We start from the raw sequence: 21,264 nt of genomic DNA on the forward strand, positions 1-21,264 counted from the left end.
GGGATGGATCTGCTTCAGATTTATAGGGCTTTTTTGTTTTAGTTAGAAATGCTCTATAATGCATCTTCTTTTGTCTAAGAAACACATCTTCTTAGACAAAGAAGAAATTGTGGCACTGAATGTTTGCCATTTATATGTATGTTAACCACCCTGAGTCCCTCTGGGGAGAGAGGGCAGTCTAGAAATAAAGATTATTATTTTATTATGACACAGCAAACAAGATAGATATGCTGGATTTCGTATCACAAAATCACAAGTCGAACACTTCCCAAGCGTCTAGGACTGTGTGATGTATTTTCGGATGATGCGTGCAGATCCCAGCAGGGTGGCCTTTTGCAGTTGGCAGATCGTGATTTTGTCAATGTCTATTGTTTCCAAATGCCGGCTGAGATCTTTTGGCACGGCACCAAGTGTGCCCATCACCACCAGGACCACCTGCACTGGTTTCTGCCAGAGTCTTTGCAGTTCTATCTTGAGGTCCTGAGAGCGGCTGAGTTTTTCCTGTTGTTTTTCGTCAATGCGACTGTCACCCAGGATGGCGACATCAATGATCCAAACCTTTTTCTTTTCCACAACTGTGATGTCTGGTGTGTTGTGTTCCAGAACTTTGTCAGTCTAGATTCGGAAGTCCCACAGTATCTTTGCATGCTCATTTTCCAATACTTTTGCAGGTTTGCGATCCCACCAGTTCTTTGCTTCAAATTAGGTTATGATTTTACAAATTAAGCACCAAAATATCACGATGTATTGAAAACATTGACTACAAAAATGCATTGGATAATCCAGAACGTTGAATAAGCGAGTGTTGGATAAGTGAGACTCTACTGTACCTAGAAGTGGATGTCTGCTGGTTACGGTCCCAAAAACACCTTTTCTTTGTTGTTTGCTTTCTCTCCTACTCCGAACCAAAAAGAATTTAACTCCTTTGCCGCAACCCTAAAGTCCAGCCACTGTATAATTTAATGACATCATATTTTATTTGTGCTTGAGAGGTGACATTGCCAATAATAGTATACTGCATCAATAGTGAGTCCAGGAAACATATGCACGAGAGCCAAAAACAGGCATCTCCAAAAAATAAAGACCTTGTATCTTAGGAAGCAATCTGATGCACCAAACATATTTCTGATGGTCTTAGGAACTCCTTTGGCAGAGAAGGCTAAAGATCTCTTCACCGGTCCTTCTCTTTCTTTTTGGAAACAGATTGTGAATCCTCCCACCAAAAGCCCAATTTGCCCAATTCTATCATTGGCAGGGTTCAAGGGCTCTTTGACTGTAGGTGGACTATACATCCCAGCAACTACAACTCCCAAATGCCAAGGTCTATTTTCCCCAAACGTCACTAGTGTTCACATTTGGGCATACTGAGTATTTGTGCCAAGTTTGGTCCAGATCCATCATTGTTGGAGTCCACATCGCTCTCTGGATGTAGGTGAACTACAACTCCCAAACTCAAGGTCAATGCCCACCAAACCCTTATGGGAGTTCTGTGTGCCAACTAGTTTGGTTCAATTCCATCATCGATGGAGTTCAGAATGCTCTTTGATTGTAGGCAAACTATAAATCCCAGCAACTACAACTCCCAAATGACAAAATCATCCTCCACCCCGACTCCACCAGTATTGAAATTTGGGAGTGTCGGGTATTTGTGCTCAGATTTGGTCCAGTGAATGAAAAGACATCCTGCATATGAGATATTTACATTGCGATTAATAACAGTAGCAAAATTGACAGTGATGAAGTAGCAACGAAAATAATTTAATGGAATATGATGCCCGCCTTTAAAACTCACAGGTGCTGTTGGGTGGCATCCCATTATCACGATAAATACACACAAATGTCTATACTAGACAGTTGACTGTACTTATTACTTTCATTGTTGTTGTTAACTCTCAGATAATATTGTATGTACATGATGCTCTAAATTACACAGTGCATTTTATGGTTTGAACCTTTATAGTACAGTAGAGTCTCACTTATCCAACACTCACTTATCCAACATTCTGGATTATCCAACGCATTTTTGTAGTCAATGTTTTCAATATATCATGATATTTTGGTGCTAAATTCGTAAATACAGTAATTACTACATAGCATTAATGCGTAATGAACTACTTTATATGTCAAATTTGTTGTGTAACATGATGTTTTGGTGCTTAATTTGTAAAATCATAACCTATTTTGATGTTTAATAGGCTTTTTCTTAATCTCTCCTTATTATCCAACATATTTGCTTATCCAACATTCTGCTGGCCCGTTTATGTTGGATAAGTGAGATTCTACTGTATATTATTATACATTATTCATGACTACATTGAAACTAGGATAGAGAGAAATCAGCATGGAAACTGCAAGAGGTACAGTAGAGTCTCACTTATCCAACACTTGCTTATCCAACGTTCTGGATTATCCAACGCATTTTTGTAGTCAATGTTTTCAATATATCATGATATTTTGGTGCTAAATTCGTCAATACAGTAATTACTACATAGCATTAATGCGTAATGAACTACTTCATATGTCAAATTTGTTGTGTAACATGATGTTTTGGTGCTTAATTTGTAAAATCATAACCTATTTTGATGTTTAATAGGCTTTTTCTTAATCTCTCCTTATTATGCAACATATTCGCTTATCCAACATTCTGCTGGCCCGTTTATGTTGGATAAGTGCGATTCTACTGTATATTATTATTCATTATTCATGACTACATTGAAACTAGGATAGAGAGAAATCAGCATGGAAACTGCAAGAGGTACCATAGATTGTTGTGCATGGAAATAATGGTAGTAAATAGTTTTTGATTTATTAAATACAGTTATATATTACAATAATATATTTTTGTTATTTAAACAAATTTATACATACAGTAGAATCTCACTTATCCAACATAAACGGGCCAGCAGAATGTTGGATAAGCGAATATGTTGGATAATAAGGAGAGATTAAGAAAAAGCCTATTAAACATCAAAATAGGTTATGATTTTACAAATTAAGCACCAAAACATCATGTTACACAACAAATTTGACATATAAAGTAGTTCATTACGCATTAATGCTATGTAGTAATTACTGTATTTACGAATTTAGCACCAAAATATCATGATATATTGAAAACATTGACTACAAAAATGCATTGGATAATCCAGAATGTTGGATAAGTGAGACTACTGTATTGCGAAATTATGGGTTTTTTTCTCTCTCAAAGTGACACACCACCCAAGTCATGCTAGGTTTTTTGGTGAATTTTGAAACACCAAGTGCAAAAGCTTGCCCATCATTGCTAGGCCACCGGAGGCTCCATTGAATGGAGGTTAGTGGAATATGATGCCCGCCTTTAAAACCCACAGGTGCTGTTGGGTGGCTTCCTATTATCCCCATAACCAGGTTGTCCTTCAATATCTTGAGGTAAGATGCCAGCCATGAGCCATCCATCGGTAATGTTCCGGAGGTCGTGCTCATCATCCGCGAAGGTTGCTAATGGTCCCTTTGGCTGGCAGCCCAGGGCTTTGCCGCAGCGGAGGGAGGGGGAGGGAGGGAGGGAAGGGCGGCGCCTGCCCCGCCCGCTGGCTCTTCCCGCTTCATCCTCCCCCCCCCCCCTGCTGTGTCCCTGGGGTCTCTATGGAAACGGGAGTCAACAGCAGGACCTCGCCCCGGAGGCTGCTGCTGCTGCTGCTGCTGCTGCTTCTTCCCTCAGGTTGGAGAAGGCGCGCCGGGGCTGCGGGAGGAGAAGCGGGGTAAGTCCCAGAAGGAGGGGGTCTCAGGGAAGGCCCCACGGAGCAGGGCCTGGCCACACTCGGGCCCTCCTTCCAGGTGTTTTGGGCTTCAACTCCCACCATTCCTCACAGCCTCAGGCCCTTTCCTTTTCCCCCTCAGCCGCTTAGATGACACTTGCGGCTATTGGCGCTGTTCTGAGTTCAAATTGTTGTTTTAGATACTACTAGTGGTTTTATTTTTTTTTGTACTGTGTGTTTATTTTATGCTTTGTTTTAGGCACTTTGTGCCATATGTAAGCCTCCCCCAGTCCCTTTGGGGAGACGAAGGCAGGGTACAAAAATAAAATAATTATTATTATTTTATTATGACACAGCAAACAAGATAGACATGCTGGATTTCGTATCACAAAAATCACAAGTCAAACACTTCCCAAGTGTCTGGGACTGTATGATGTATTTTCGGATTATTATTATTATTATTATTATTATTATTATTGTTATTGTATGACACAGTAAACAAGATAGATATGCTGGATTTCGTATCACAAAATCACAAGTCGAACACTTCCCAAGTGTCTGGGACTGTATGATGTATTTTCGGATTATTATTATTATTATTATTATTATTATTATTATTGTATGACACAGCAAACAAGATAGATATGCTGGATTTCATATCACAAAATCACAAGTTGAACACTTCCCAAGTGTCTGGGACTGTATGATGTATTTTCGGATTATTATTATTATTATTATTATTATTATTATTATTATTATTATTGTATGACACAGCAAACAAGATAGACATGCTGGATTTCGTATCACAAAATCACAAGTTGAACACTTCCCAAGTGTCTGGGACTGTATGATGTATTTTCGGATTATTATTATTATTATTATTATTATTATTATTATTATTATTATTATTATTGTATGACACAGCAAACAAGATAGATATGCTGGATTTCATATCACAAAATCACAAGTCGAACACTTCCCAAGTGTCTGGGACTGTATGATGTATTTTCGGATTATTATTATTATTATTATTATTATTATTATTGTATGACACAGCAAACAAGATAGACATGCTGGATTTCGTATCACAAAATCACAAGTCGAACACTTCCCAAGTGTCTGGGACTGTATGATGTATTTTCGGATTATTATTATTATTATTATTATTATTGTATGACACAGCAAACAAGATAGACATGCTGGATTTCGTATCACAAAAATCACAAGTCGAACACTTCCCAAGTGTCTAGGACTGTGTGATGTATTTTCGGATGATGCGTGCAGATCCCAGTCGGGTGGCCTTTTGCAGTTGGCAGATCGTGATTTTGTACATTATTATTTTATTATGACATAGCAAACAAGATAGATATGCTGGATTTCGTATCACAAAAATCACAAGTCGAACACTTCCCAAGCGTCTAGGACTGTGTGATGTATTTTCGGATGATGCGTGCAGATACCAGCAGGGTGGCCTTTTGCAGTTGGCAGATTGTAATTTTGTCAATGTCTATTGTTTCCAAATGCTGGCTGAGATCTTTTGGCACGGCACCCAATGTGCCGATCATCACTGGGACCACCTGTACTGGTTTCTGCCAGAGTCTTTGAAGTTCAATCTTGAGGTCCTGATCGTGGCTGAGTTTTTCCTGTTGTTTTTCCGTCAATGCGACTGTCACCTGGGATGGCGACATCCATGATCCAAACCTTTTTCTTTTCCACAACTGTGATGTCTGGTGTGTTGTGTTCCAGAACTTTGTCAGTCTGGATTCGGAAGTCCCACAGTATCTTTGCGTGCTCGTTTTCCAATACTTTCGCAGGTTTGTGATCCCACCAGTTCTTTGGTGCTGGCAGGTGGTACTTGAGGCATAAATTCCAATGAATCATTTGGGCCACATAGTTGTGCCTCTGTTTGTAGTCTGTCTGTGCGATTTTCTTACAGCAGCTGAGGATATGATCAATGGTTTCATCGGTTTCCTTGCACGGTCTGCATTTTGGGTCATCAGCTGATTTTTCAATCTTGGCCTTAATTGCATTTGTTCTGATGGCTTGCTCCTGGGCTGCAAGGATCAGGCCTTCTGTCTCCTTCTTCAGGGTCCCATTTGTGAGCCAGAGCCAGGTCTTCTCCTGATCAGCTTTTCCTTCAATTTTGTCAAGGAACTTTCCATGCAATGTTTTGTTGATGATAATAATAATAATAATAATAATAATAATAATTATTATTATTATTATTATTACTGGTAGCCAGATTTTGTTCATTTTCATGGTTTCTTCCTTGTTGAAATTGTCCACAGGCTTGTAGATTTCAATGGCTTCTCTGTGTAGTCTGACATGGTGGTTCTTACTATACATCAAGGGGAACCACTGACCGCATAGGGAAGCTGATGAAAAAATACACCTACAAACGATCTATAGACCCACTAAGAAAATCCAACAAATGCTACATTAAGCAAAGGACAAGAGGGATCCCCTCCCCTCTACAGGAGTCTATTGAATACTATGCAGCTGTGGACAAGTCTACATAGGGACCACCAAACACAGCAGCATTGCCCAGACACGAATCAAGGAACATGAAAGGCACTGCAGACTGATTCAACCAGAGCAGTCAGCCATAGCAGAGCACTTGATGAACCAACCTGGACACAGTATACTATTTGAGGACAAAGAAATGCTGGACCACTCTAACAACCACCATGTCAGATTATACAGAGAAGCCAGTGAAATCCACAAGCATGTGGACAATTTCAACAGAAGGGAGGAAAACTGAACAACATCTGGCTATCAGTATTAAAAAAAACTCTAAAACCAGGACAGTAAATAAAGAACAACACTCAGAAGACTAGGGAATTCCAGACAGGAAACAATCAGGACCAGCTAACACCTCCCAACAGAGGATTCCCCCAGGCAGGAAGCAGCCAGGCTTTGAAGCTGGAAGGCTATTCAAGATGGCCAGTTGCAGCATTTACACTTGCCACCAACAGACAAGAGTTCTTTCTCCCATCCTGGACCTTCCACAGATATACCCCGCTTGCATAGTTTCCAACAGATCTCACAACCTCTGAGGATGCCTGCCAAAGATGTGGGCGAAATGTCAGGAGAGAATACTTCTGGAACATGGCCATACAGCCCGGAAAACTCACAGCAACCCCAGAAACCCAGAAGCTAATCTTGTTTCGCATTGTTCTTCATTTAATCCCTCATTTAAACAAAACAAACGTCAACATTTCAGCATATCACCTCGCTGGGTCCTAGTGCCTATAGATTACTACACGAATGCTGGATGATGCTTGCTGTCATTGTATGCAAGTCCTTTCCAACCTCAAAGCAAACCCATCACAGGGTTTTCTCCATAATTATTATTTAGAGGCTTGCCCTTGCCTTCCTCTGAGACTAGACTGCCATATAATCCAGTTCAAAACAGATAATCTGGATTTTATATGGCAGTGTAGAAGGGGCCTGAGGATGAGGATGGCTTCAAGGGCGATCAGCTGCTCTCCATTACGCTGCTGCTGGTCCAGTTCATTTTGCCCAGCCTTCTTGTAGCTAGCTGCATGAAAATGTGAGAAGATGGGTGGACTGTTGCTTCCTTCTGGCATAATGCAGGGATGGACTGAATTTTTTACATTAATTGGCTGGTATGTAAATGCTACTGAGAAACAATGACCACAATCTGTTGCAGAGTTAAGCACATGTAAGCCTGTCCATTTCTAATGGCTTAACCATTCTTAGATCTGTGTCAGAAGCCAATGTCAGGCGTGAACAGCCCCAGGAAGTAATTTCAGCTAGTACAGCATATTGGTGAATTTTTTTGGGAAGGGACTGGGTTGGAGAGGAGATGGGAAACTGGAAGGGAAGAATGGAATGAATGTCCTGAGATCCTGAATAGTATCCCTTCATCTGCAACATGGATTCAAACTGACCAGTCAAACCCTGAGGTGACCAACTAATTTGTCATTCAAGGGATTCCCACTGGTATGTCCTTATCATAAGATTGTCAGTCTGCAATGTTTGGAAATGTAAATTATAGGTGTGGTCCTGTTTGGGTACATGTGTGGATGCATGTCTTTGCCACTGGTCCGTGTACCTTCAGTTCTGTGGAAGAAAGATGTGTTGTCAAAGGCTTTCATGGCTGGAATCACTGGGTTGCTGTGACTTTTCCGGGATGTATGGCCATGTTTCAGAAGCATTCTCTCCTGACATTTTGCCCACATCTATGTGCCAAAACATCAGGAGATAATGCTTCTGGAACACGGTCGTACAGCCCGGAAGACTCACAGCAACCCAGAGATGGGATAACATGTAATAAAAGAAAAGATGTGACCTGACTTGCTCTGAAATGAAATGTGAGCCACACAACCATGCACAGATGCTTTATCGTGTCTATTACCTCCCTAGCAAGCGGTAGTCAGCAACTCCATTCAGTCAGGAGGCCAAACGGTAGTGAGTGACACTTAATTAAAGTGTGGATCCAACTGGCCCCTCAGTTTTGCAGCCTTTTTAGTAAGGCTTGAAAATGGGAGCCATCTTGGTAGCTTTTGACAGTGTGGATATGAAATTACAAAGTAAGGGCATTTTGGCTATTTATTATCCCAAAGGGGATCCAGAGCGTCTTACAGAACACACATACGGCAAACATTCAATGCCAATTATACAATTAACAAGGACAGACATCACAAGCAGAGGTAAAGGCAGTTTTTCTCATCTTATTTCTGGCATCTTGGAGTCTGTGCTTGACTCTGGCTACGGGGGTGGGTGGTGGGGTGCTGTCACTCCATCTTCCATGCTGAGCTTTCTTCCAATTGATGTCATTAAGGGCACCTTTATTACCTCCCATCTAAAAGTGGTACTTATTTATCTACTCACATTTCTGCTTTCGACCTGCTAGGTGGGCAGGTGAGCTGGGGCTAACAGCGGGTGCTCACCCCAACCCGGGATTGAACTGCCGACCTTTCGATCGGTAGGATTTTTCTGAAGCACAGCTGTTTAGCCTGCTGTGCTAAGCCCTTCTAACAGTTCCCATTTGAACTTTAACAGCATGTGCACATAATACTCTTTGGGGGAACTCTCCCCAAAAAGCAAACTCTAGTTGAATGGAGGCAGGAGGAGACCCCAAGTATCACTCTCTGTACCTCTGAAAACAGGGGAAACAATGACTTCTGATGCATATCCCCTACAATATATGGGAAAATGTATTTTAAAGCAAGTATCAACGTGTTTGTGGCACCAAATGAAAGTGATTTTTCTGGATAGTGTATGAAAGTTATTAAAATTCAATATAAGCAATGGAAATAAAATTATCACGTAGAACACATTATATACAATCTGTCACCGGATATACCGTTGAAATAAATAGAAATAAACCTTAGAATTAAAAAAGCCAAGGAAGCTTAAGATTCCGATACAAACCTCTAATCTCTCCCAGGGGTTGAGATTGGCTGGCAAAAAAGGTGGCATTGTGAGTGGAATTCAGGGAATCATTCATTGAGAAATCAACACATCATATCACGATAAGTGGGTTTGTAAACTATGGTTTGTGCTAAATATGGTTGGACACAGTGTCTGATTTAACAAGATCTGGTGATGGATACCATTTTGTCGCCATGAAAGCAAAGATGAATGTAAGAAGCGGAACATTGCCAAGAAAAACAATGAGAGCAGACAGGTCATCTAATTGACCCTGATTTGCTTGTCATGCCTTTGCAAGTTGGAAACCTACCTGGGGTTATTTTAAAAACCACGGTTGGTGTAAATGATGGATTTTGTGTCATGTCTGCATTGAGACAGAGCGTTGTATGGACATGCCTAGTGTTGCCAGTGCAATTTGTATGTGTTTGTTTGTGTATGTATCCAAGACCTTTGGAGAGGGCGCAACTAGCTGGCTGTGTGCGATGCCTGAGCGGGTTAGGCTTTGTGATGAAAGAATCTCTGTGATACTTGTGCAACGCTTGAGCAACTGTGGAAACGCAGAATAGAAGAAATGTTGTGAATAAATATGGGGATTAAGAGTTGCTTCTCTCTACCTGGCTGCTTCACAGTCTTATATGTCAGTCTTGTTTGCTGTGACTTCCATGGTGTTGCCTGTCATAAACATGTCCAGTTTGAAGGACACGTGAGCATGCCAAAAATGCAAAAGAGCACCTATTGCTTGGAATAGAAGCGGCGGGGGGGGGGGGGGGCTTTACAGAAGGAGCACATGAAATATGTGTCCCTGACACAACTGTTACTGTTCGGGACTGCAGCTTCTAGACTTTCCCAGTCAGTATGCATCACTGGGAATTCTGGGAACTGTCATCCCCAAAAAATAACTTTCCCAAGCTCTGCCAGTCACCCACAAATAAAAGTAGGGAACTTTGCCTGGCTGTGGCTTCATGTCTTGTGGTCAATATGGAATCTCTGGATTGATGTAAGTTTTCAGGGATGTATGGCCATGTTCCAGAAGCATTCTCTCCTGAAGTTTCACCCACATCTATGGCAGGCATCCTCAGAGGTAGTGAGGTCTATTATAATAATAATAATAAAAAAACTTTATTTATACCCCGCCACCATCTCCCCGTGGGGACTCGGGGCGGCTCACAATGTTACAAAAGTAACAGCACAAATACATTAACAATACACACAGTTTAAAACACAAGAAGATGATAAAACAAGTTAAAACAAAAATTTAAACAACAATAATATTATCAATAGTAATAATATCAAACAACCACCAATGCGATTCAGTCAACTTCAAAGGTGGGGGGGACTATAGCAGCAATATAAAATAAAATCATTAGATTAAAATATCCCAGTGAAAGGAACCTAATAACATTCAGAATAGAATTATAATTATAATTCAGAATAGAATTATAATTATAATGAAAGCCTTCGACAACACAATATGGAATCCTTTCTGTTTTGACAGCCAATCAGTACCATGTCCTCAAGTAGTTAGGGACACAAACTTTATGTGGGAAGTGAAAGTCACACCAAATATTACTTAAAATAGGGAAGGTGAGTCTGCAAGATCTGAGAGTGCTCTGCTTTAAGTGTGCATTTTCTCTAGGTGCTTCTACAAGTGGCGAGATCCCTGATTAATTTGTGTGGTCCAAGTATGATTTTGCTCACTTCCAGGAGTGAACTTGATCTACATATTAAACACTGAAATCAAGTTGCACATGTGTGTGTGTGTGTGTGTGTGTTTGTGGTGTAAATGCTAATCCACACCATCCTCCCCACGGCAACAGCGTCCAATTCTCACAACCCTCCCCTAGCAACGGTCGCCGAGCAACACAAACTGTGGCCACCCCAGCAGCCAAGCCCACAAGCCTGTTTGTGTTTGATGTCAGGCCGTAACTAAGGTGGACCTGGCAACCCCCCAGGTTGGCTGGTGCCCCATTCACCGGCCCTGGGCCTGGGTGGATCCTGGCAAGGCCCCAGAGGAAGAGGCAGGGGGCAAGGGGCCGGTGTCCAGGGGAGATGGGCAGCATTTCCTAAGGGCTGTGCTCATGCCGGGTGGGAAATGGGGGCCCTGGGCAGGAGCAGTTGGCTGGGGTTGGCAAGCCAAGGCTCTGAGATGCTGTGTATGCTGTGCTAAGCCTGGGGCTGGTGTGCATCATTGGCTGACCAGCCTTCTGTGGAAGCTATAGTCTTTCAAGATTTATTAATATTTCTCTTAAAGCAATGGAAATCATTTTGTGCCCACCCTGTGGCCTCACAACAACCCTGTGACTTTGGGCTGCATCAAAAGGAAGGAGTGTAGCGTTGAGATCAAGGGAAGGAGTGGTGCTCCTCGATTCTGCTTTGGTCAGACCTCACCTGGAATCACACTGTGCACCACAATTCAAGAGAGATATTGACAAGCTGGAAGGTGTCCAGAGGACCGTGACTAAAAGGATCAAAGGTCTGGAGACCTGAGGAGTGTCTTAAAGAGCTGGTTTCCCTGTAGAAGAGGTTGAGAGGAGTCATGAGAGCCATGTATCCATATATCAAAGAGTGTCATGAGGAAGACTAGTCCTCATGGGTCCAAACGATAGGAAAGTAAGGTCCTGCTGAACATTAGGAAGAATGTCCTGACTGTAAGAGCTGTTCAATAGTGGAACTCTCTGCCTCGGAGTCTGGTGGAGGAAGGAGGTTAGATTGTGCTTTTCCTGCATGGCAGAATGGGGTTGGATTAGATGCCCCATCTAGTCTCTTCCAACTCTATGATTCTATGATATAGGTCTGGATGAAAGAGAAAAAGGAATGAAAGAGAGAATGATTCTCTGGTGATATGATTGACAGTCTGAAAAGTAGAGAAGGTGCCTTTATTTGTATTAGTTGTACAGAAGGAGGCATTTCAGCAGGTATACTTGGTCACACAACGTGGTAACAAGCAGTATCTGCTGAAATTACCATTTCTGCACAACCATTATAGGCACAGGGGGCCATTTTATTGGGAGGAAAGGAAGGAGAGGATTGCCTATTAAGTGGCATGGGATGCTACAATTGATACGCCATTGCAGAGCCACACAAACCAGTTTCCCCCAACCTAGCTGTCTATAGCCCTGTGAACTTGACCACCCATCATACCTGCCAGAGTTCACCTCAATTAAAAGGGGCCAATGAATGAGTATGTGGACAGTTGATATATAGCGTTTCCCTTTTTTCAATCTGCACTTCCCAGAATTCACTGTCCAGTGTGGCCCCCGTAATGTTTCCCAGCTCTGATACAGATGCTATTTAGTAGGGACGTAGCAATGGGGAGAGGGCAAAATGTCCCCCAGTAAGATTTCCACCCTCCAGAAAATGTTCCCCTTTGTCCCGAACTTTCTGGCATTGCACTAACTTACAACTCCAATTGAGCATTTAGAACTAGAATTTAGCCACCCGAATAGAAGGAGCAGGTAAAGTTAACAAAGGAATATGATAATAGCAGATCTAAGAGCTCTCGGCATTTACAACATTCGATAGGCAATTTCACGCTACTGTACACCTTATAGTGCTATGACATTTATTTATGTATTTGTTCATTATAATACTGTTATTCCACTTTAACGGGTACAGATCCATCCTATGGAATACTGAAATTTGCAGTTTAGTGAGGAGCATTTTGAATTCTCAGAAAACTCGAGTGACACCCAATTCCAGGATGTCATAAGATATAGCCATGGGACTTGCAGAGGAATCATTAGTTGTATAACATGAAAGGGCCCACTGTCTCACTCATTGCAATGCTAGAAATCTAGTGGCTTAAAGAAAATGTCTTTTGTGGGTACAGAATTGTTATTTGGGGAGTCCATGGCCTTCTTTTGCCTCCTTTCATCACTGGTGGCATCTCTAGCCTATACAAAGTGTATATATTGGAGCACATGTAACCTCCATTGCCTGCATCTGAGCATTTGCTGCTCCTGTTGTTTACAGAGCATCATGGCAGAGAGCATAGACATGGCCTCATTGGAGGAGAGTTTCCGGAAATTTGCCATATATGGAGATACTAAAGCTACGGGCCAGGAAATGAATGGCAAGAACTGGGCCAAGCTGTGCAAAGATTGCAAAGTCATTGATGGCAAAGGGGTCACAGGCACCGATGTGGATATTGTCTTCAGCAAGGTGAAGTAAGTATCTGTTCCTGCCCCATAGTTTACAAGAAAGGTAAGTAAAGTGGTGGTGTGACAGGAGACTTACTCTTGAACTGTGGTTTCCAACCAGCATGGCCAGAGATACAGAGCTATAAAGAACTACAATAGCATGAAGAGAGATGATTTCTTCCCACTCCCCATCAAATTTCCTCAAACAATTTACTGATTGATAGATAGATAGATAGATATAGATATAGATATAGATATAGATATAGATATATATATTGTTTTGAGCAGGGAGCAATGGTAGTGAGATCCAATGTATTTGTAATTATTGTCCAGGACCATCTCAGACCTGAGATTTCCAGTCCAGAACTTGTTGACTTGCTTAACTTGTTGACTTGTTGACCTAAAGGTCAGTGGTTTGAATCCGGGGAGCGGGGTAAGCTCCTGATGTAAGTTCCAGCTTCTGCCAACCTAGCAGTTCGGAAACATGTAAATGTGAGTAGATCAATAGGTACCACTCCAGCAGGAAGGTAACAGTGTTCTATGCAGTCATGCCGGCCACATGACCTGGGAGGTGTCTGTGGACAATGCTGGCTCTTAGGCTTAGAAATGGAGATAAACACCAACTGCCAGAATTGGACATGAATAGACTTAATGTCAGGGGAAAACCTTTACCTACCTTAGTTCTAACCAAGTTCTGTCAACAAATATGGAAAACAATGCCCACACATTGGAAACTTTCAATATACATCCCAGTCCCCAAGGAAGGGGACACTAAGGTTTGTATTAACCACGCAAAGTGATGTTAAGATTTCTGCAACAAAGATTTTTACCATATATAGGGCAAGAAATGCCAGGTGTCTAACCTGGGTTCAGGAAAGGAAGAGGCACTAGGGCTCATATCGTAAACATGCTGGATCATGGAGTGCGCCGAAATTTCGAAGATAATCAGCCTATGCCCTATCAGTCTGATCTGTATGCTGAGCATACCGTGCATAAAGCAGGATTAGGCTCAGATTAAAGAGGCTTGAAAATTGTAGGGAGGAGCATCAACAATTGAATATATGTAGGTGACATCTTATTCCTAGCAGAAAATAGCTAAGACTTGGAAAGTGCAAAAGCAGGTTTAGAGCTGAACATTAAAGAAACCAAAATAATGAGCATAGATCATGCATGGGCAAACTTGGGCCTTCCAGGTGTTTTGGACTTCAACTCTCACAATTCCTAACAGCCTCAGGCCCCTTCCTTTCCCCCCTCAGCCGCTTAAGCGGCTGAGGGGGGAAAGGAAAGGGCCTGAGGCTGTTAGGAATTGTGAGAGTTGAAGTCCAAAACACTTGGAGGCCCAAGTATGCCCATGCCTGTTTTAAAATCAGTAATGCACGCGAATAGTAGTGCAGGCATACAATGCGGTTGGTTTAACCAACAGGACTGAGAGAAGACCTGCTGGGAAGTATTCAGAAGAAATTGCTGAATTTCTCCCATCAGATGCAGCTCCCTGACCTTTGAGAATGTCTGCCTGCTATGTTTAGCATAAAGGAAAATACCAGTTATTAAAAACTTGGAAAGTGGATTTCCAGTAAACTTGGGCTGTTCTCTTATTCATTCTAAGCATTTCTGTTTACGTCCTGGAGGAGGAAAATGGGCCCCCAGATCTGCCACAGTAGCTCATGCTATTACAAGGGGCTTGTGTTTCTGCACCAAATAATAGCTTTGCAGACAGACAAACATTCATTTCCTTGCATCAGTGCCAGCTTTAATTTGGCATCACTGCAAATCACATCTGTGCTTCTGGGGCAACGGAGCGTATGTGGCGCAGTGGTGCTGTCCAGCTTTGATTCAGCAAAATTGGCAGAGGCTCTTATACTGTTTATCTGCTTAATGTCAGCTGCTGTTTGAGAGTTTTAGGCCTTTTGGTTTCTGGCAACGAGGTACATTGCTTCTAGCTGTCAAGAGTTTCCTTGTAAAACAAAGTAGTTGGGCTGAAGCAGCCAAATGCCCAATCCATGAATTAGTCCCCCATTCACCTTTAAGGGAATATTTCCTTAAAAAAAAGATACCCCTCTCTCCATCCAAACAGATCTTGGAAAAGTTTATGTTATGTATTTTGGTGGTGGTTGTAGTGGTATTGAAATTAGTGCATCATACAATCCATGGTGCCTTACAGTTTAAGAAATACGGTAATATGAATGTTACCCTGTTTCCCTGAAAATAAGACATCCCCAGAAAATAAGACCTAGTAGAAATTTAGCTGAATTGCTAAATATAAGGCCTCCCCTGAAAGTAAGACCTAGCAAAGTTTTTGTTTGGAAGCATGCCCACTGAACAGAACACCAGAGCATGCAGGATTGGTCAATGTAGGTACCATAGATTGTTGTACATGGAACTAATGGTAGTAACACGAAATTCTTGTTAGGATTCACAGTTTGTCTGGTTATGCTGGTTTGTGATGACAACTACTGTACAGTATATAATAAATGTTCATTTTTTTTGTTCAACAATAAATGTGAATTCTTCATGGAAAAATAAAACATCCCCAGAAAATAAGACCTAGCACATATTTGGGAGCAAAAATTACTATAAGACACTGTCTTATTTTCGGGGAAACAGTGTAGTTATATTTTAGTATCAATTATTTATATGGTAGTGATATTTAAAGTAAGAGTCATCATGGTGATCAGTGGTTTGATGTACAGGCAGTCCCCAAGTTACAGACAAGAGAGGTTCTGTAGGTTTGTTCTTAAATTGAACTTCTATGTAAGCCAGATTAGGTACATTTAACTCCAGCCAAATATAAATATTTTTTTAGTTTTGGATAGATTTGAGCCACAGTGACACAATGGGTTAAATCCTTTAGCTGGCTGGACTACTGACCTGAAAGTTGCCGGTTCGAATCTGCGAGATGGGGTGAGCTCCTGTCTGTCAGCTCTAGCTTGCGGGGACATGAGAGGAGCCTCTCAGCAGGATGGTAACACATCTAGTCATCCTCTGGGCAACGTCTCTGTAGATGGCCAATTCTCTCACACCAGAAGCGACTTGCCTCCATTTGCTTCTGACATGATTTAAAAAAAGCTTTGGAGAGCATAGGGAAGGATTAATACCTCTGTGGTGTTTGTTTTGCTGTCTATGCCCCTATTCAGAGGATTTTACCTCACTTTCTGTCCAAGAAGTGGATTTTGGAAAATTTGGCTTGCTGTGGAATCAAGGATTGGTGATAAAGCCTCAGTGGAGACACCTTTCCTCCGAGATAACTCTTCCATAAGTGAATTTCCTTTCATAGGGGTAGATTTCTCTCATTTCATGTTGGCTCATCTCTGTTCCTAACTATGAGTTGTATGTACGTTAGATGTCTGATTCTCAGGGACTGCCAGTAATTAGTTGATACATGTGTGTGGTTGTTTCAGCTTCAGAATATGGTAACCCTAAACTTGTTCATGACAACTTTCTCCCTATTATGGGCTCAAGGCAGGTCCTATATCCAACCTGCCAACTCCGAACTCTGCATGTCCCTTCCATTCCAGGGGGAAGACGGCCAGAGTCATAAACTACGAGGAGTTCAAGAATGCCTTGGAGGAGTTGGCCCCGAAGAGGTTTAAGGACAAAAACAAGGAGGAAGCCTACGAATCTATCTGCAAACTGGTGGCAGGGAAAGAGCCAGCCAATGTGGGCGTCACGGTGAGAAATGATGTGCTTTGGGTGGGTGGTGAGCGAAGAAGGAAAGAACGCTTTCTGTGGGAATCAAAGATTTGGGGGATGCTGCAGAGTAAGGAGTTAGTGACACACCCCAGCTTGTTTGTTAGACAAGCAATAGCTTAGTTCATTGGCAAAGCTTTGTGGAAAGCCCTGAGTTCAATCTTTACAGCTCATATGAGGGAGACTTTGAAAGAAAGAAGTTTTGTTCATGCAAGAATTATTTGGTGTAGAGGACCAGCAATCATTTCTGCTCAGTGTCTTACAGATCAGCACCATATTTGTGCCGATTGACTGCAGTAACTTTTCTCTTTCCTGGAAATTAACCAGTAATCAACAATCAATGGCTTGGGGACCCGCACTGATCCAGGGGCTACCACTTTGAGTAGCACAGCTGCAGTCATAGTAGTAGATGATACAAGGTTGGGCATACCTTCCACCTCTCCAATTTGGCAGATTCAGTCCTGGTTAATTCACTGCTGTCCCACTTTCTCAATTATTTCTAAAAGGACCTGGTCTCTCATCTCTCTTCCTGTTCTGCACCATCTTACTTCGGTTGCTAAAAACTTAGTTCAAAGTACAAAACAGTTAATTCAGCAGGAGGTAGAGGAGAAGGCACCTTGCTCTTCCCAGTCAGGTCAGTGCTTAGCAGACAGATTTCAGGATATCCCTCCTTAAAATAGTACTACTGGGTGTTTTCCTTCTTTGTGCCTTCCCCCTTCTGTTCATACTCTGCTGCTGCTCAGCCACAAGTGTCCAAGTTATCATATGTGAATTGCTGGAGGATATGGGTTAGGTCAGCAGTTCTCAACCTGTGGGTCATGATCCCTTTGGCGGTCTAATGACTCTTTCACAGGGGTCACCAGGTCTGGGGTTGTTTCTTGACCCATTCCCAAAACATGCACACATATATGCACACACACTTTTCTTCTCCAAAGCCACTTGCTCTGTGTGACTATGCTTTAATTATGTTCAATTGTAACAATGAAAGTACATCCTGCATATCAGATATTTTCATTACGATTCACGATAGTAGCAAAATGATAGTTATAAAGTAGCAACGAAAATAATGTTATGGTTGGGGGTCACCACAACATAAGGAACTGTATTAAAGGGTCGCGGCATTAGGAAGGTTGAGAACCACTGGGTTAGGTAAATGAATAACATGACTATTATAAGCCCTCTTGATATTATTGGACTACAGCTCTCGTTAGCCTTCCACATTGATTTTGCAGACTGTGGGTTGATAAGAGTGAAGTTGCAGGGGTCCGGCTCTGTTTTGAGAGAGCAAAGGTGGAAGTGAGGTGAAAGCTGAGTTCAAAGGTAGTATTGTGGGGCATTGAATTAAAAGTAGGTCTGACTCTACCTCTGTTCTCCTTTCCATTGGCAGAAAGCCAAGTCTGTTGGGGCCGTGGAGAGACTCACCGACACGTCCAAGTACACGGGTTCCCACAAGGAGCGCTTTGACGAGAGCGGGAAGGGTAAAGGCAAGAGCGGGCGGGAGAACATCGTGGACACCAGTGGCTATGTGGGCGCCTACAAGCATGCAGGCACTTACGACGCCAAAGTGAAGAAATAGCAGCAGCCACTCCTGCTGATGCCTGTTTGGGGGAAGAGGCCACCCTAATGGCAGGCATCCTTGCCTGCTAGCCTCAGAGCTATTGCTGGGACAGATGCCTGCTCTCAGGCAAATGATGCCGCGGCGGTCCTCCTTGGCCATGTGCTCACTTCCAATATTACACAAAGCCAGAGGTATATCTGCAACCCTACCCCCAATATACAGCTCACCCAAAGCTTTATTACCTCAGTCTTCCTCCTGCTGTAGCCTGCTGTAGCCTTTTCCACAGCCTCTTCTACTTCTGAAGCTTCACCCCACACCACTGCTCTGTTCACTAATGGTAAAGCACTCACTCGTGACAAAGCAATAGTTGTTAAAGGTGCTAAACTTCTGTCAAGGAGGCAAGATCTCCATAACTCTTGCCCTGGGCTTTTGCAAGCATCTCATTCCCTTCTGCCCAGTCCAGTAACTTCTCTCCCATGGCAGCCATCTCCAGACAACTGCCCTCCAGATGTGCTGAAGTGCAAATCTTACCATCTCAGCTGGTTCTGCTGCTGGCTGGGTATATGAGGAGGGCACACATCTGCAAGGCCATCAGGTTGGAAAGGAGTTCCCATTGTGCATCCCTTCTCTGCTTCTGTGCTGTTATAAAAATGCAAATTATAATCCTTAGGCCAAGGCAATTGCCCCGTAAAGCACCATATCTCAAAACTGCACATGTCCCTCCTCCATCTCTTAAGGAAAAACACATCTCAGTTTCTGAAAATATATTTTATTAGCAATTTACAAAGCATAATAGATTAGCCAGTAGTAGCCTTATTCCACCAAGTGTATTTAATTACTGTCAACAACAGCAACAGGCAATAATCAGTATCCAAAGAGTTATCATAATAGTTTCCAAAACATCATGTGGTCCAACAGTGGGAATGTGGCATATATGTTATGAATGCATGTCATGTAGTTTCAAAGGTATTTTGCTTCTGACAGAGCAAAGCTTGAGTGTCAATTGCTCTGACAATGCCGAAATCCAAACTCAATCTAGATAGCAACAAATGAGTAAATCATGTAGATTCTTCCATATAACTTGCCGTATACAGCAAGGCACATATACTGTAATATCTGTATAGATGATGTTTCTCAGTTTTGAGTAAAGAAACTCCTGACTAGTGGTAAGAAAGCCAGTCATAGAATTATAAAGTTGCAAGGGGCCCAACAGACCATCAGCTCGAACCCCCTGCTCAGGGCAAGATCTCTAGCAAGGACATCCCAAGCAGGCACCTGTTTAGCCTCATTTTGAAGACGTCCAGAAGACCAACCATTTACCCAAACAATTGCCAAACTGATATCATGGTCCAGAGGTCCTGTCTAATATTCAATCCAAATCCTCCCTCCTGTAACTTCAAACCATTAGAGCTAGTTCCATCTCTTGAGGCAAAAGAGAACAAACCTGCATCCTCCCCTTTGTGGCATCCCTTTAGGTGTTTAAAAGAGTATGATCAGGCCCTCAGTCTTCCCTTTACAAAGCTGAGTATGTCCAGCTCCGTCAATTTCTTGTATCTTTTGTTCTCCATACTTTTTATTATCCTCATTGTCGTCCTCTGAACTTGTCTATACATTTTTTAAAGTGAAACCCACAGAACTGAACTCAGTGCAGGCAATTCCCGAGTTACAAACATACAACTTACAAATGACTCCTAGTTAAGAATGGGGGTGCGGCAACAGGAAATGAGAGAAATCTCCACCTCGGAAGGGAAATCCACTCCTGAAAGTTATTTTCATGGGGTAAAGGGGTCTCTACTGAAACTTTATCGCCAATCCTTGTTTCTGCAACAAGCCAAATTTTTCAAAATCCAAACTTGTTCATAACTTGGGAACAGCCTGTACTCCAAATCAGCACAGAATATAGTGGGAGTATTACTTCCTGTGACTTGGAAACTATGCTTCTTTTAATGTGGATTAAAACAGTGTTTGCCTTCTTTGCTGTAGTCTCACTCTGCTGCCTCAAATACAATTTATGATCAAGGATAATCCAAGGTCCTTCTCATGTGTAGTACTACTGAACCATGTATTCCCCCATGTTTTACTTGTGCATTTGGTTTTTGTGACCTGAATGTAAAATTTTGCATTAGTTTCACTGAATTTCATTTTACAAAATCCAGCTCACTTTCCTAGTTAATCAAGCACATGGTCCTCTTAATTACATCGATTGCGTGCCAACTTTTTAATAGTTAAACATTCAAAATTATGAACTTAGAGAAATGAATCTGTCAGCTTGAGATTCTCCTAAATTTGCATTTCCTGAGTATGAAGGAAATTTGCATTTCTTGAGTATGAAGAAATGTGCAAATGCTGGTAAATTCTTATCCAAAATGAGCAGAAATTCTTACTCATCCAACTGAGAACTCAGTGGCATAAAATTGTGCTGTTGGGCTCTGTTGGATTCCCACATTAATGGAGTACAGTTCCATATACTGCACAAGGCAATTAAATCTATCTTGCAATTTAAGTCTTTTTCTCACTTTCTCCAAAGGAAAGTGATTAATTGCTAGAAGTGAACATCAGGGATGAACTTGAGTAGTGTTCAGTTCATGTCCTTGAGGAGGCACATGCCAGTTTCAATGCTGAGAATATTTGCAAAAGCTTTATGAGTCTTGCTTTATGAGTCTGGCTCCAAAGGAAGGAGATATCTCCCGGCTTCCACAAGATACCTATTGCTCACTGTCAGGTTGAGAAAGGAACATGGTATGTG

General features: G+C 42.1%; 1 protein-coding gene across 1 annotated transcript; it reads left to right on the forward strand.

The window, feature by feature from the left end:
- The first annotated feature begins 3,578 nt into the window (after positions 1 to 3,578).
- Positions 3,579 to 20,491, forward strand: tppp3 (tubulin polymerization promoting protein family member 3). The gene is made up of 4 exons (XM_062961710.1): positions 3,579 to 3,737; positions 13,107 to 13,300; positions 16,789 to 16,942; positions 18,348 to 20,491. The coding sequence occupies exons 2-4, from the start codon at positions 13,113 to 13,115 to the stop codon at positions 18,534 to 18,536; spliced, it is 531 nt and encodes a 176-aa protein (XP_062817780.1). The 5' UTR covers positions 3,579 to 3,737; positions 13,107 to 13,112; the 3' UTR covers positions 18,537 to 20,491.
- Positions 20,492 to 21,264: the final 773 nt, after the last annotated feature.

Source organism: Anolis carolinensis, unplaced genomic scaffold, assembly GCF_035594765.1.
Source record: "Anolis carolinensis isolate JA03-04 unplaced genomic scaffold, rAnoCar3.1.pri scaffold_9, whole genome shotgun sequence".
Taxonomy (NCBI): domain Eukaryota; kingdom Metazoa; phylum Chordata; class Lepidosauria; order Squamata; family Dactyloidae; genus Anolis; species Anolis carolinensis.